Source organism: Athene noctua, chromosome 2 (assembly GCF_965140245.1).
Source record: "Athene noctua chromosome 2, bAthNoc1.hap1.1, whole genome shotgun sequence".
Taxonomy (NCBI): Eukaryota; Metazoa; Chordata; class Aves; order Strigiformes; family Strigidae; genus Athene; species Athene noctua.
In genome coordinates, this window is record NC_134038.1 from 120676750 (window position 1) to 120693438 (window position 16689).

The 16689-nt window shown below is 35.7% G+C and overlaps 1 protein-coding gene across 1 annotated transcript in view; it reads left to right on the forward strand.

The window, feature by feature from the left end:
• Window positions 1-16689, forward strand: part of ODAD2 (outer dynein arm docking complex subunit 2) — an 88606-nt gene that overhangs the window by 43759 nt on the left and 28158 nt on the right. The window contains exons 16-18 of the mRNA XM_074897964.1: window positions 394-508; window positions 13127-13315; window positions 13904-14125. Of these exons, the coding sequence (XP_074754065.1) occupies window positions 394-508; window positions 13127-13315; window positions 13904-14125 (526 nt within the window). The remainder of the gene's footprint in view (window positions 1-393; window positions 509-13126; window positions 13316-13903; window positions 14126-16689) is intronic.

The following is a 16689-nucleotide window of genomic DNA, read 5'->3' on the forward strand; positions in this document are numbered from 1 at the left end:
GATTTCACTTTGCATGCGGATCGTTAAAAAGTCACATGCTTGTTTTCACGTTTATATGAGTTCTGGTTATAATGTAGTTTATTTTATCTTCTATAAGAAGTTTGAATGACAGTCCTGAAAAAAAGTAAACAACATTAATGAGATTCAGTTAGAAAACATATTCTGTCTTTACATCACTTGTTCACACCCATCTGTTACAGTAGACAATGTTTACTGAATATGTTGATGGCGATTAGCTAACAATAAAACACAAGCACTTACATAAAGTAAAACTATGTTAAAGAAAATCATACCAATATTTCTTAAGGCAGTGTTCCAAACAAACTGATATAATTTAAGATTTAACATTGTCAGTAATTAATTATTTCTTTTTTTGGTCTGTTTCTGCAATAGGATAATTGACCATCTAGATGGAGTTCGTTTGTTATGGTCATTGTTAAAAAATCCTAATCCAGATGTTCAAGCAAATGCAGCTTGGGCTATTTGTCCTTGCATTGAAAATGCTAAGGTAAGAAAGTGTTTAAGGTAATAGTTTTGTTATATATATACTCATATATAATATTTATATTTGGGTGACTTCCAGCAATACTTTGTCGTTTGCTACTTACACTCTCTTTATTTCATCCTGTTAACTGCTTACAAAAAATGATGTATTCACTTTTCAAAAATGAATAGTCCTTCATCTAGCACTCATTGTAGCATTCTGATTTGTCTTACAGTTCTTACTGTATCTGGAAAATATATTTTAATAACTTATCAGGACCTAAACTTACTGTTCCCAAATAAAACATGCTGAAAATCTGACAATGCTGAAAACAGAAAGCTTCTACTCACAGACTATGAATAGCACAGGTAGTTGTAGTTGCTCTCCACTATGAGGTACTTCAGCTATGTTCTCAAGAGACCATCATTTGGTTTCAGAGCATATTTCAGACTCAGTGCCAATGTAATCCTTAGATTTTCTGCTGAGACTGCCAATAAAAAGTGCCAGTTGTGAATAGTGGTTGTTGTGCAGGTCAGTTGTGCACAGAAGACTGAGCTATTCATTTATTTCATGTCAGTTTCCAAATAGAGATAAAATGGTGAGTATAAGCTGTAAATCATCTACAGTGAATTCTTAACACTGACCTGTGGTAAAATAAATGGGGAAGGTTTTGTTTCCCATTAGAAGTTTCCTAGAATACTGAGTAGACTTTTATCCTTAATCCTTGTACAGCAATATCTTCCGTTTCTAATTTACCTCCATATTTATTGAAACTTTTGTATCTTCTCTCTACTATACCACAAATATATATCCTTCTATATATCATTTGAGATCCTGTCTATGTAAAGAATGGAAATTTCTTCAAAGTGCTAGATATCCTTAGCATCCTTTGCAGGCAGTGTTTCCTGTTTGAATTTGAGCACTGTATGGTTGCTATTAATTTATTTTGATGGATGGATGTAGATACAGGTATATGGATGAAAATATTGAGAGAACATTTGGTCTTGAATTTTATAACTTAAGTATTTTTTATTTCTTCACAATGATTTCTACAATGACAGCTTGCTTGCCATTTTTCAGACATGCTGGTTATTCTGAATTATCTTTTTTTTTTTTTTTTTTTTAAATGTACACTCTAGTATAATAAAATTTTTTGTTACCTAATGGTGGGCTGTATACCTGTCTCCTCTGTCAAGATAGACAATACCCACCTCTCGAACAATATTGCTGTTACTGAATGTCAAAATATTACTTTGCCTCAGTACTGATGTAATACTTATTATATGTAAGACTCTGCAACCTGTAGTGCCAGAGTAGAACTTCACATTGCTAGAGTTTCTACTTAAAGCACTTTTTCAGAAGCTAAGAGGATAAAGGACAGCTACTGAATTTATAGACTACATGGATATTTTTTCTTGTTTTTTTCCCTGGGGTATTTGATGAGTGTAAGCTATGTACATCCTTAGTGTAGCTATCCTCCTTTCATCTCTCTTGGCTGCCTGCCCAAATGCTAATCTGTGACCCCACAAAGAGTTCTTTGTGTGAGACTGAGGCAGAGTAGCACACTGAAACAAACCTACCAATAATACCCTTTCCTCTGACACTGAATGGAAAGAAATATGTATAAAGCAGTGATTATAGCCACACTGTGGAAGCGTGGTAACAATTTCTATCTAAACAAATTTTTGATTTTTTTTATTCCAAGTTCATACTATTCAACAATTTACATGATCTTCCAAGAAGTACTGTTTGTTTTATGCAGTGCTTGATTCAAAAGCAGTAATAAGTGTATGACTCTAAAAGGATTATGTGCATTCTGGCTTTTCCAAGCCTGTACTTGGTCCTGCAAACCATGTTTCAGATAGCTGTGAGCTTGGAATCTGTATTTGTTTTCTATTTGTCTTCTTTTGTGAAAGCTGTAGAGGTTCATAGATTAAATAGAACTTGTTAATAGCATCAGAAACAAATTTTTATAACAATGTAGTGCAGCATCAATTTTTCTATACAGACATTTTCTGTACATCCAGCTTCAAGGTTATTTTCGATATTTATAAAATCTTAGAAGCTAATTATTATAATGATAGGGCTGTTATTGTCATAGTATGTGAGTACATTATTATCTCTCATCCATTTACTCTCACCATAATCTGTTTAAGATTGAAAAATCCCCTACTTCTGTTTTACCATTAGGGGGATAAGAGTCACAAAAAGCCAAGTCTTGAATTCTCAAGATGTTTAGGTGTTAGCCAGTTTTGAGCTTTTGGGTCTAACTAGTTTGTCCGCTATTAGACAGGAACTCTGGCAAAGGGAGCAGAATCCAACTTCAGGTAACCTTAGATCATATATGTTCACAGTTACATTATGGTAGCTGGTTCAGAGTACTTCCCATAGAATAGAGTTGTATCTGTACGATATAGCTAAGTGATGCTGTTTGTTCCAGCAGTATGATACAGGTCAGTGATATTTGGTCCATGACAGATCTAAGATTTTAAACAGGGGATAAAAATTGTACACTGTAGCACATAAACTGTTACAGCTCTGATAACCGTAATTTTGGTTTGGTATCAGTCATCACTTCTGTATGCCAGCATTAGTTCTATTATTTTTAGCCTTAAGAATTTCTTGTGCAGTGAAGATCTCACAGATAGGCTGGCAGGGATATAATTTGGGTGGTAGAACTCTGCTGAGAAAATTTGCGCAGCACCTGTGAGTGCTACTTGTGAGTCTTAGACATATATCTCATGATTTTGGATACATTAGTTCATACATTTCTTTAAAATATAAGACTTAAAGAGACAAGAATGTCATTTATTTAAAGAAATTATCTTAGTAGAAGCAGATTCTTATTAATTAGTTCCTTACTTCCAAAAGGAAAAGTTACTACTGCAGGCACATTGGTAATGACAAAGTGTAAATGTACTGTCCAAGAAACACAAATGATTATGAAAAATGTCTAAGAAAAGTCTACTCAATGCTGTTGATGTTGGAACATCAATATTTAGTTATGATGCTTCTTTGAAAAACAGTGTTTATGATGTTCTCCTGACATACATCAGCCCAAACAGAAAAAATTAGAGAAACTCTACAAAGATGTTTTTTGGGCTGTTATAAAATTCATCCAAAGCCATTTTGACAAGAAGAGGAGCACTGCCAGCTTGAGTTTGTATGAAAATACCTATTTCCTCACAGAGTAACTTTTAAATAGAATGTCTTGAAATGAATTTTTTTAAAAAAAGGGAAAAGTTATAGAGGTTATTTTCCATCTGTATATTTAGTAGAGTTTTGGGTGCAAACATCAGAATAGGAATGATAATGTCAGGCGTCTTTTTCTCTGTCCTTTGTGCTTGCATATCAACTTTCAAATTTCAAAGTTTCAGTTTTAGCATTTGTTATCACTACAGCTGTAAAGGCTTTCTTAAAGAACTTCAGGAAGGCAACTACATATAAAGGCTGTCAAAATAATTAAACAGTCTGAGAATAGGGATTTGAGACAGTAGAAAGAGAAAGTTATTCTATTTTCTTAAAATGTATTTGTAAGATGACATCTCACACTTTTCTGATAAAGCATGGGGGGTTCCCCCCCCTCGCCCCAAGTTATTGCATCATTTTAAACTCTGCAGTGGAATTTCATGGGTGTGATGAAGGATGGATGATCAGCCATCTAAAGTTATCTGTGTATTTCCTGCATATGAGGAAAGAGAATGTCCATGCTGACACAAAACCCCCAAATAAAAACTGAACCAGGTTTTAGAGTTTAGACAGAAGGGTCTTGAGATGGGTATGTGTGAAGTAGCCTTCGCTGTTGCACAAATATTATATACTGAGCAACTGACTTCTACTGGAGCCAGCAGTCTGGAGTTAACCTGTGGGTGGAAAATATGCTGCTGGTGACCCATGCTATTTAGGATTCTTACACAGATTTTGCTTGTTATGGAAATTTTAATGTAACCATATGTATAAAACCACAGAGAACATTTCTTTACTAAAAGTAACAAAGAAATGCAGTTGAACTTGGAAATTCTTCTGATATTTAACAAATAGTAAAATTATTTGCTGTTTTAAATGAAGATGCTTTGTTTACACATTTAAAATTATAGTATATAAAGATTAGTTATGCTCCACAATGTACAGTTTTGTTCATTTGTTTTGTATTTTTAAAATTTTACTTAAGTAGTACCAATACATTTTTGTTTATGTACCATTCTTTTGTTAAGCCTATAATGTCAAAATTTCCTATTTGAGTATGTACAGCATTTTCCAGTTTCTTTATTTTTCTTGTTATGCTTCTTGCAATTCTGTACAGAAACTTCAGCAATTCAGACTTAGTGCTCTTACTTCTGCTCTCTTTCCATTTTCCTATTTGTTTTCTCTAGACATTGTAACTTTTAACATCAATCATACCTACTTCTCTGTATTTAATCTAATTTTTATGCTGTTTTTAATCCCTGATATCTGGATGTAGACTTCCAGATTGTTAAGCATTTGTTATGAACTAAACTTCAAAAGAGTACTGTAAGAGAGACAAAAAGGAATTTCTCACTTGCCCCTCAGGCCTTCCAAAACACTGGGGTCCTTGGAGATTTAGGAAGCCCGGGAAGCCAGACCTGGCTTGGTGAATCCATAGCTGGCTACCATGCTTGCCATGGTACATGCTGAATGAGCCTATCCAGTGATCCTTGACACAGGCTGCCTAGAATTTTAGTGAACCATCAGGAGTTGTTTGGGCCTCCTATAGACATGTTACCCTGGAGATCCTGAATGGACTGACATAAATTGCCCTGAGGTCCTTAATGTCTACAAATAGAGGAGTCCAGTTCCTGTAAAATACATAACCTGAAAGCCGAGAAGCAAAGGGAAACTAAGAGCATAACCCATATCTCCCTCACTGGGGAGCCTCAGGTCCTAAGTTTCATGCAAAGTAGCTGCCTGACTGCTTGGAGACCATAAGAAGCCAAAAAGCTTAGGAGCTCCTAGAGACCTGGCTTTCCAGCTGTTTGGCAGCCAATCAAGCAAGAAGTCAGGGATTCTGTGAAAACCAGAAGCCAAGCAGCCTGGCAGGCTACTCACCAGCCATCTGGCTGACAAGAGAAAAGATGAAGAGGCACGTTGGTAATTTAGCCTGCCTTTCTGCCTGGTTTCTGTCAAAACTTTTCAAGAAGTCGTTGTGTTCTTATGGAAGGTTTTGGTTCCATTCCATTAGCATTTTCTGATGGAATACTGTTCCACTGGAAAATATTTGACCAGCTTTCCTTGTAACTTAGTTTATAATAGCTACGCATGCTAGTCAACAGCTTGTCATGTAGCTTCTGTAATTTTAAAATAGACTTGCTAATTGGATTTTAAAAGTCTATAAAAAGTTTAAATTCCATCCTCCTCACATTTTTTCTTTTTCATCTCTCCTTTGTTTTTCCTTCTTGTCCATCTCACTTTTTTCCCATCTTTACCCTCTCACTTGCCACATGGGACTTCCATAGATTTTAAGGCAAGAAAAGAGCATGGAGATCGTTGTCACATTTGCTGGATAATGTAAACCAGAAAATTTCAAGCAATCATGTTATCTAGTGCAGAAGCTTTTGATTGAACTATAACATATTTTATACTTCATGTTTGTTGTTCAGATTCTCAGTGGTCTGTAATGGTAAGTGGTACAATGCGACATGATTGCCTTCTCATATACCACTCTAATTTGTGGAACCATGTCAGAGTTGCAAAGACACAAACAATAATTGTTATGACAATTTATTAGTTTGTGTTGACACTGCATTGACTGTTTACCTAGACTGCCCTCAGAACATTCCAGTGTTGTTGTCTTGCATCTCTACAATATTAAACTACATATTAGTGATGACTATCTCATAAACATATTAATAATTATAAGAATTTAGCTTATACACTTATTTGGTTTAAATTCAATCCAAAACCAATGGAAACAATGTTTAGTTTTTTTCAGTTATTCAATGTTATCTGTTTCTCAGACTTCCATTATTAAAATGCTTTCTGAAATAATCTAAAGCAAATCATGACATTTTCTCTGCTGTGGCCTCCAGGGACTTTGGTATTAGTAGTTTCACTGCTTCTGTGAAAAGAAATTAGGATTTTGGCATTTACCCAGGACTGAACTTCAGTGAGCAGTTGTGAGGAGGGGGAGGAAGAGTAGGTGTAGTCCACCAGACTGAAAAGTAAGGAAAACAAAAGGACCACTAGAAGTTGTATGACTGACTTTTCACCCCACCCCCACCATCTTTTAGAAAACATGTATTGCATGCTTTCTTGGGCTCTACGCTTAGCGAATGGACTTTGCTTTTGCTTCTTGAAACCATCAGTAGCAATATAATTGCCAAGTATTTAACTGTGCGATGATCAAATCCCCCAAGAGCTAGGAGTAAGGAATTCTGCTCTTCCAGGCTACAGAGTAGCATTGGTGCCATGTTAAAGCTATTCTGCTTTGAGTCTCTGGCTTTAGCTGCTTCAGTGAGGTGAAGAGGACAGGAAAATCCATGTTAATTGTCTGCTGTTGTTTTTCTAGAACATTGCATTTTCCCAACTTGGAAGAAACATTGTGAGTTGTAGTGAAGTAGTCTCATCTTACAAGATATTTTTTCATCTGTTCTGCCACAGTGGAAGCCTCCACAGCTGTATCGACAGGAATAAAATTAGCCTTTAAATATAATTTGATTATTATTACCATTGAGTTGATTAACAAGAAAAATGAATAGAAACTTTATTATATAAATTGCGTGTTTCCCTTTTTCACTGAACAACTATAATACAGAAATTCATCTGTTGCATTTCTTTATTTTGAATTTTAAATTGGGTTGAGCATTAGGATGATAATCTAATCATTATCATGCTAATATAAGTTATTCAGTTGGCAATAGGGGATGGAAATGGACAGCTTCATTAAAGAAAAGGTAGTTTAAAGATGACTCTTGATAACTAAAGTTTATTTGCACAGACATACAATGAAGTTTTGGGGCAAATGCAATTCAATTCAACGAATTAGCTTCAACACCTGAAGCTTTTTAAGATGTTATAAGAGTGAAATACTACTTGTTTTTAGAGGAGAAACTTTTATCTTTCAAGTGGAGTATTTTTAAAGGTAAACACAATGTGTTTTTGTAATACAGTGTTCAGCTTTAAATCTCTCAAATAAAGAAACCAGTATTCACTCTGGAAGAAATGAGAAAGGAATTCAGTTAGAATTCAGTAGTTCTTCTACAAGAACTGTATGTCTCAACTTAAGGCTGATGAACTTTATTTACTTAATGAAAATAACCACAAAAAAACATAATATGATGACAAGAGAACTCAAAATCCCAAATGTTCTCCTTGTATAAATATTGCAAAGATCAAGTGATTTTTCCAAATCTGTCTTTCTGCAAATATCGTAATGCTTTCTGCTCCTAATTTAAAAAAATGTGAAAAACTGGTCTATCTCACAGTGTTTCTGCTCTTGGCAGAAGCCAGTGTAGAAATAAGTGAAAAAGGAAGGTTAACTAAATTTTGTTAATAGTCATGCAGTTCAGTAAGATGAAAATATGTAATTAAAGAGTAGCAGGAAGAGGCTTTTATTAGCACAGCAGGTAACTTTGCTGGCCTCAGCATCTATGCCAGATAGCTTTTTTTTTTTTTTTTTTTTTACTGCTTGAGCTTGCAATCTCCTCTCTTTGAATCCAATTTTAGAATAGTATTTATTGTACTTTCTAAGGATAAAAGCAAATGTAGTTTAATGGCTATATTAATAGATGAGAGTTTGCAGTATGTAAATGCTAAAGTATAAATGTAGTCTTGGGCTGGAAATGGAACACTCTCCACTTCAAGTTCAATATCAAAATCATATTATTACCCAATAGTAAACTACCCAGACTTTGAAACAATGCTATTTACATATCTGCAGTGAGATTTAAGAACTACAGGTAGATATGAAAGCTTAACACACACTAATAGCTTGAAATGACAAGTCCTTTGGGTTGTCACACAAAATATTGTGTGTTGATTAATTTAGAAGGTAGAATTTAAAGACAGCATTTTTTTCTATGTGAAACAAAAAGTAAAACATTTCCAAAGACATGTTATATATTATTGTTCTTCTCTTATGTCACAAAAATAAGTATGATGGAAATGCCTGAGAGTATTCGGAAACTAAAATCACAAAAAATACTTTAGACTTTATAGTGTGAATAGCTATCTGATCATTAATACAAGTATACTCAAAGAACATAGATTCAAAAGAATTAAATCCAGATCTCTGCAATCACATGCATAACTTCATATTTCCTCTTTAAAGATCTTTAAAATATTGCAATTGCATATAATAAACACATGTATTTCAGTAAAAAAAAAAAAGTAGAAATATACCATACAAAGCAAGTATGTGGTTTTGCTAAATGATACCAAAAAGATTGCATTTGTTGTTTAAATTTCTTTGAGAAAAAAAGTATCTTGTATGTAACAATGGATTATAAAGCTCTCATTTCAGTCCTTCTTTCTATTCATTATTCTTCAAATTCTTTCATCTTTGCTTTTCTCTTTGTCTTGTACAGAGCACCAGACTACACCCACTACAAATCACATTTGGGAAACTTTTCTGACATGTGGTTTCTGCAGTTTGCTTCTGCTTTTCGTCACTACTAGAAGGTTCTGTCCTTGTGTTAGGAGTTTCAATAATTGTTTGTGAAACCAGCTATTCTTTTACTTATTGCTGGATTGTTTATATATTATTCCATCTGTTTAATTGGACTGTACTCCTTTACAAAATGTGGAAGTATAAACCTGTCAGAAGATAAATTTAACAAATAGGGTTATAATCATCTGGAAAGAAAATATGTAGTTAGGAAAACATAAAATGTACATATTAGTTAATTAAGATGGTATACAGATTATCTTATCTCATCATGAAACATCTTTCAGGAGCATGAATAATAATACCCAGATATCTCAACCATGCAGAAAAGCATAATAATTTTCCTGTATAGCAGGACTCCTTTCAAATCTTAGATGCTTTACTGTAGAGTTTACCTGTTGAGCAGAAGCCTTTCTCATTTAATGAGTTGATATTTAGACACAAGACAATGCATATTTCTGTAGTAACGTTCAAGGAATTGAAAGAAATGCAAAACACCTCATTTTCCTCCCTTCTCCTGTGTCTGGTCATTTAGCTGTCTAGTCCTCTAATACCCATAGGTAAGAAATTTCTGTGTGGAAATATCTCTGTAACCCATTATCTACCACCTTCGGTCAAATTTTAAAATTTCAAGACAGACATGAAAACTGATATTGAGAAATATTGTTTTTATTCAGGTGATTGTAGATACATTTACATTGTGGTATGCATACACTAATAATGATAGAGAAATGTTTATTCTAGCGTATCCGTGGGAAACACACTGCAAGCCCACCTCCCTTTACAATCAGCTCACATGGTAACAGAAGTGGCAGAGCACTGTCCTTTCTTCTCTGTTTCAGCTGCTTTTCTGAGTCACAAACCTGTTCTTCTGCATAAATATTTAGGTCCTCTTTGTATTTCTGTAAGGACCTCTGTTATTTGTTCATTCTGGGTTTTTGATGACTTCAGCACAAAGTTTTCTCTTGTATACTACCTTTTTTCCACGTGCTGTGGCTCCTGGTTTCAATCTTCACACTGTATGGCTTTAACCTCTCCCTTCCAGTCCCAAGAAATGCATTGCCCATGGTGGAAAATATTTCTGATGGGCCTACCCACTGCTTTTGCTTTCTGGGAGGAAGGAAACATCACAGCTAAGAGTTGTGTTTGGCATTTAGACCCAGAACTGAAAAAGATGAACTGCAGCATCTTCTGGAATTTTTATTTACCAAGTCCATGGACAATTTGATGGATTTGCTCAACAAAGCTAACACAATACAATTGGACCCTACTCTGTTAATAAATCATCCCCCCAAAAGAAATAAATATAATCAAAACCATTCTTGGTTTCAGGGTCACTCCCTAGCCCTAGGAAAGTTCATACTATCCATGTTTGCACTTTCATGAAGTCCTAAGACCTTTCAGTCCAAAAGAGTTTCAGGAGAGTGTCTGGTAGTTTTTATTCAAAATTCTCCTATTGACCTGTTGAAGGAAGCAAATGAAAGTAATTCCACTTGCAGACTTTTCTTTCAATCTCTGCACATTTACCATCACAGAGGTGCACAGGCTAAAATTTATTCTACAAAGTTACAGCGAACAATTTGGCCGGTCGCTTTTACTCTCTTTCTGTTGCAATAACAATTTGACACCAGGCCATCCAATGCCACCTGCTGATGTGTCACCATGATGTCACCAAGAATCTCTGACCTATTTTCAGTTCCTATTTTCAGTACCCTTTGTGAAGGGTAGGATTTGGGCACCAATGACATACGTAAATAGTTCCGTAAAAATTACATGACTACCAAAAAAACGCCTGAAGTTCTTGCCCACAGTGATTTTTCGCCTGTATCTCTTTCCTAATCAATAGTTCATGTGCTTTTCTTATGTTTCTACAGAAATTCTTAAGTTAGCCATAATTTAAGTCCTTCGCTGGTTCCTATATTTGTTGGACAAAGAACTTTAAGAGAAAGTTACCTTTCGAGATCCACATCTGAAAGGTTGAAAATCTAACAAAAAATGTTGGGCTGGGTTATAGATTGTATAAAGAAGTCCTGATAAAACACAAATATCTGCTTCGTAAAGAGGTTCATCCAACTAAACTAACTGATGGACCCATTCAGTTAGAAGTGGTGATTGCTTCAAATTACGTTGCAATACTTGTTATCTTCAGATTAGGCACTTGAAATTCCATCCAACTGTTTGCTAATTACTGTGTTTAAGTTTCTGAAAATGCTGCTGCATTTTGCATACTGTCTTTCAGACTCTGTATAACTACTACACATCCTGAGAACCCCTTCTAGATGATTGCTGGCAAAATGTTGCTTAGAGTTACCCACAGGCTGAATAAACATAAAAAATAATTCAAAGAAGTAGATATTTTTCTATTCTGGTATTGCTTCTGTCCATGAGGAAACTGGAAAAAGATTGTCTTAAATAATGTAATCCTACATGGTGGAACATCTTACCAAAGAAACAGATGCATTTCTTTTCAAGCATCTGAGTTTAACAGAGTGCAATGAATCTCGGGGTACAGCATTGGTCAATGACTGTGTAACTTTAATTAAAAATTTGTGCTTAAACAAAACTTAGATTTATACCCATGTGTTTTTAAGGGTATATGAAGTACTGTGTGCTGCATGTCACTTTATCAGATACTGTCAGTTCCTCTTTGCTTGAGGCAATCAGATGAATTGCATACCTGTTAGTTCAGTCTCACAGTGCCAAAACTCCTGTTTTGCTCTGTTTTACACGTTGACATGTAAATATGTGCTTGATAGTTTGAGTTGACTAATAAGCAGAAGAGTGTGAGAACAGCCAATGCTGTGTCAGACCAAAGGTTCACCGACACAATATCCTGTTTCTCATACTAGCCCACAAGGGATGCCTAAGGACAGGTAAAAGAACAGGACAAACTTGTAACTGTGGTTCCCCTCCCCAGAATGCTCTCCCACCTTCATGAAATCTGTGGCTCAGGAACTTTCTAAATCAGAAGGAATACTTTTTTATTGAATAATCCTTAATGGTTGTGTTTTTTTCTGTTAATTTACCTCGTTAATTTGTCTAACGTAAACTTCTAACAGCCACTGCAACACTGCTCCAAGGGCTTCAACATCTTAACATTTTATCCTGAACATGCTACCTGCTAATTTCATCTGATGCTCCCAGGTTGTCTCCTAGAAGAGAGATCTCTGTGTGCCCTTTACGTTCTACTCAAGATTCTATATACCTCTATCACATCACCACTCCTCATTTTTCTCTTTTATAACCTTGAGTGTCCTAGTTGGTTAGTCATTCCTTCTACAGAGCAGTTCCCTACCTTTGATTATTCTTGTTGTCTTTCTCTAAACCTGTCTAATTTTACTTTATCTTTTTCAAGATGAAAAAGGTGGACTGGATTTGCGTACTGTATTCAAGATCAAGGCACACTGTTTAGTTTTCTATTTCTTTTCTAAGAGCATACTTAGACATTTTTCCAGAATTGTGTTTGTGTCCTTTAGTCACATCTTACGTTGGTGGTTTATAGTCTGAGGTGCACCATGGTTCTCCCACAGTTGCTGTCATGACTTGTGTAACCTACCCTCTTAATTATTCCCGAACACTTATTTGCACTGATACAAGAAAATAACATTACCACTCCTTTGCTTCTCTGTCAGACTTAATGTAGGAAATAGAAGACCCTGTTACTGTTTTAGATGCTCTAAGGTATGTGAGGCACCCACCTGGCAAATATACAGCAGGTAAGGGAGACTTGCACCCTTCTGGAGTGATAGCTTGAGGCCATAAAGAATACCCGGTGGTATCTAAAATGACACTAAATACCTTTATTTAGGCATTGAATTTCTGCCTACATGGTGGTATATAAAACAGTCTAAGTCTCGTTACGTCAGTCAAGAGAGCTCCAGATTAGCTGTATTTCATGGTGAAGGCAACATAGCAATAGCTGCAGTTTTGAATAATTATGTCATGCCAATCTCTTTTTTTAACATTTGCATATAAATACAGAATATTTTAAAATAATGTTTCTTTTGATTCTAATTTAGGATGCTGGGGAAATGGTTCGATCCTTTGTTGGTGGCTTGGAACTGATAGTCAATTTGCTAAAATCAAAGAATAAAGAAGTTTTAGCAAGTGTATGTGCAGCCATTACAAATATAGCTAAAGATGAAGAAAATTTAGCTGTTTTAACAGATCATGGAGTCATCCCTCTGCTGTCCAAACTAGCGAACACAGTAAGTAACTTCTAAACATGTAATACTAAGTATCTGGGTTTCTTATGTCAGACTGCATTATACCTAACTAAAAGGTTATGACAAGAGCAGTAGATTTTGCAGCAGCTACAAGAGATGTAGAATCCTTCCTCTATGAGATGTATATTGGACATGAAAACACTCTGTGGCTGGTACTAAAATTACTTTGGAAGATGAGCTTCATTTTAATAGTCACTGTTGCTGAATATTGCTTTTGAGAGATGCAGCTGCCGTATGAAAAAAGCACAAAGGGTCGAGAGCGCAATAAATCTGAACCATGCAGAGAATCTCAATGATGGGGCTATATGTTACATTTTAGTGCTTATCTTATCTAATTTCAGTCAGTCTAAAACCACCTTTGAAATAATATAAAAATTCACAGCACTTCCTACAAAGAGAGTAAGAGACTACTAGCTACTGCCTCCATGCCTTACAGCTTTCTCCAGTTTTTAATTGTACTGCAGTTAAATTGGTATGCCTTAAAGATATTTGAGAATACAATTCTGCTTTCGTATGAAATTTTTATTGTGTTATGTTGTCTTTAATTTATTATGTTTTTACCTTCTTCAGAACAATGACAAATTAAGACGTCACTTAGCAGAGGCCATTTCCCACTGTTGCATGTGGGGGAGCAATAGAGTTGCCTTTGGAGAGACCAAGGCTATAGCTCCTTTAGTACGTTACTTGAAGTCAAAGGATCCATCAGTTCATAGAGCTACAGCTCAGGCTTTATATCAACTTTCAGAGGATCCCAACAACTGTATCACCATGCATGAAAATGGAGTGGTGAAGGTGAGGTTGAAGGTTTTTCTATTTGGAGTTCAAATTATTGAGTGAGTCAAAAGAAGAGATCTTTCATTCAAAATAGTTCTTGAGTACTGCTGTGTGCCTCAAATTCCTGAACTTTATCCTGAAAATGTTTGGTTAAATAGTGCATTAGGGAACAATATTTCTGTGCTAAAGATATTACAATTAGGTGGTTGTTAGGAATGGAAATATGGACATTCACATCTAGAGTACTTGACGCTGACCTAGGCTGCTCGTGATGTCACAGCAGCCTTTTGTCATTCTCAAGTGACCTTTGCAAAAAAGTTGGGATATCTTAATGGACAGTTGCCTAGTGTGGCAGAAAGTCACCCAGGAACCAGGTGTAACTTGAACTGGGGACAAATTGAGATAGAATAATTCAAAGGCTTAGTATACCTGGAGCTGTTTCAGGGAATTCTGCATTTACTTACTCCTAAAGGAGTTAAGTCTGAGTACATTCTGCAAAGACCTTACTCTAGAAAGAATTTTTCTCACAAAATGATTTTTCTAGCAAAGTTTTATCTCAGTAGTTGAAGACAGTAGTTTTCCTTTGTCACAGGAAAGATAAGGATTATGGCCTTAGACATGGAGACTCTAGGAGCTTTCAATTTTTATGAATTTCTTGAAAGGTTCACTGTTTGCAGACTTTTCATTTTACTTTATGGTCAGGTCAATGTATTGAAAGGAAGAGTTTATTTATGATGTAGTGTTACTATTAATGTTGAATTATGCCTGAACTAATGATTGTGCACTTTATTGTGAGCAGTTTCAATTCTGTCACAGTCTAATGGTCCTGCAGTGTCATAAATAGTATGGCTGTAGTTGGCTGTATCTGTAGTCAGGTTAAAAAGATCCACTGGTCAAAAATGTTGTTTAAATGTCAGTACTTGAACTGATTCAGATCTATGTTGCCCTTTCAATACTGGAAAGTAACATCTTTCCATCACAATTGCATTATACTGGCTACATAGCACAGGGGAATATATACTGTACTACAGCTCAGTTTGAAACTAGTGTCTGATAACTTTTTAATGTGGCTTATCTTTCCATTCAACTGACACAACCCATTTTCTGCCCTGCTGTCATCTGTTGATTTCATTCATTATGCAGGTTTTAGGTTTTATAAGTTGTAGCACACTGAACATATGGTATAAAGCCAATTATGATGATACACTTTTTTAATAATTCCATCTCGGTCTAGGTTCATCTTTATTTTTCAGTCCAAGTTAAAATATTTAGACTAATTAAAATCGTTTATTTACACTTGCAGATAAATAGGGATATACAGAAAAATATCACAGGTATTAATTTTTTTATGATTCACAATATTCTGGAATGACTATAATACATTAGGGAAAGAAAAGAGAACTGATAAAAGGAAGAGCAAAACCACAAAATAAAGGAGCTTGGTTATGTATGTTACATCTAAACTTTTTGTCCAGGGTGCACTTCTCATGTACAAGAAACTTGTATTTTTGTAATGCAATGGACAAGTGTTTGAATGTGGGTTTGTGTGTGGGTCACTCACAGAAGCAGAGTGGAAGAGCTTCTCATCTCAGAACTGATGGATGGCCTGAACATATGAGAGGATCTGTGACCAATTTTCATCACATGTGCCAGAACACACATGTATTTGTATCATAGAAGCAGATGTGCATTAGTAATGTGACAGGATGCAGCTGCATTTGGTCCATGTTGAGACTAACAGCCAGGGTAGCATTTCTGCTGAAAAAGACCTGGAGTGTAGGTTCAGCAAGCTGGACATGAGCCAACAGGGTGCCCTGGGAGTGATGAAGGCTGTCAGGATCCTGGGCTGTGTTAGCAGGAGCATAGACAGTAAGTCAGAGGTGGTGGCTTAGTGCTCGTTAAAATCACGTCAGGAGTACTATATTCAGTTTGGGCTCCAACTCCAGTGGTGGGCCATGAAGATGGTTGGGAACTGAAGCACATGACTTGTGAGGAAACTGAGCTTGTCTAGCTTTGAGAAAGAAGGCCTTTGGGCAGCGGTGCCTCATAGCAGCCTGCCAGTATCTAAGAGAAATTTTTCAAGGCAACAAAGGCAGGGTCTTTACTGAAGTACATGGTAGGAGAACAAGAAACAATGGTCATTAATTTAATCTCATGGGTTCCATATGAATACAAGGAAAAAAATTCTACCAAGAGGGTAATGAAGCACTGAAGCAGTTCCCCAGAGAGCCTGTGGAATCTCCCTCCATGGGAATTTAGACCTGACTTGACAAAGCCATCAGCAACATGGTCTGAATTCAGTGTTGACCTTGCTTTGACTAGGAGGTTGGACTAGATGACCTCCTGAGATACCTTCCAACCCAAATGATTTGGTGTTTCAGATCATCTAATTTCTATCAGATGGAAAATAATTAAAATAAGAGGAAATATGGAAAATATTGATTGATCTTTGCAAACCACTTCTTCACTATCTTTTTATAATTAAGCAGTATTCTACAGCTTCTTAATGGACTTTATTGAGCCATCCCCATGTTATACTCAATTAGGGAAAACACCCATAGATGTGATAATGAGTTTTCCCA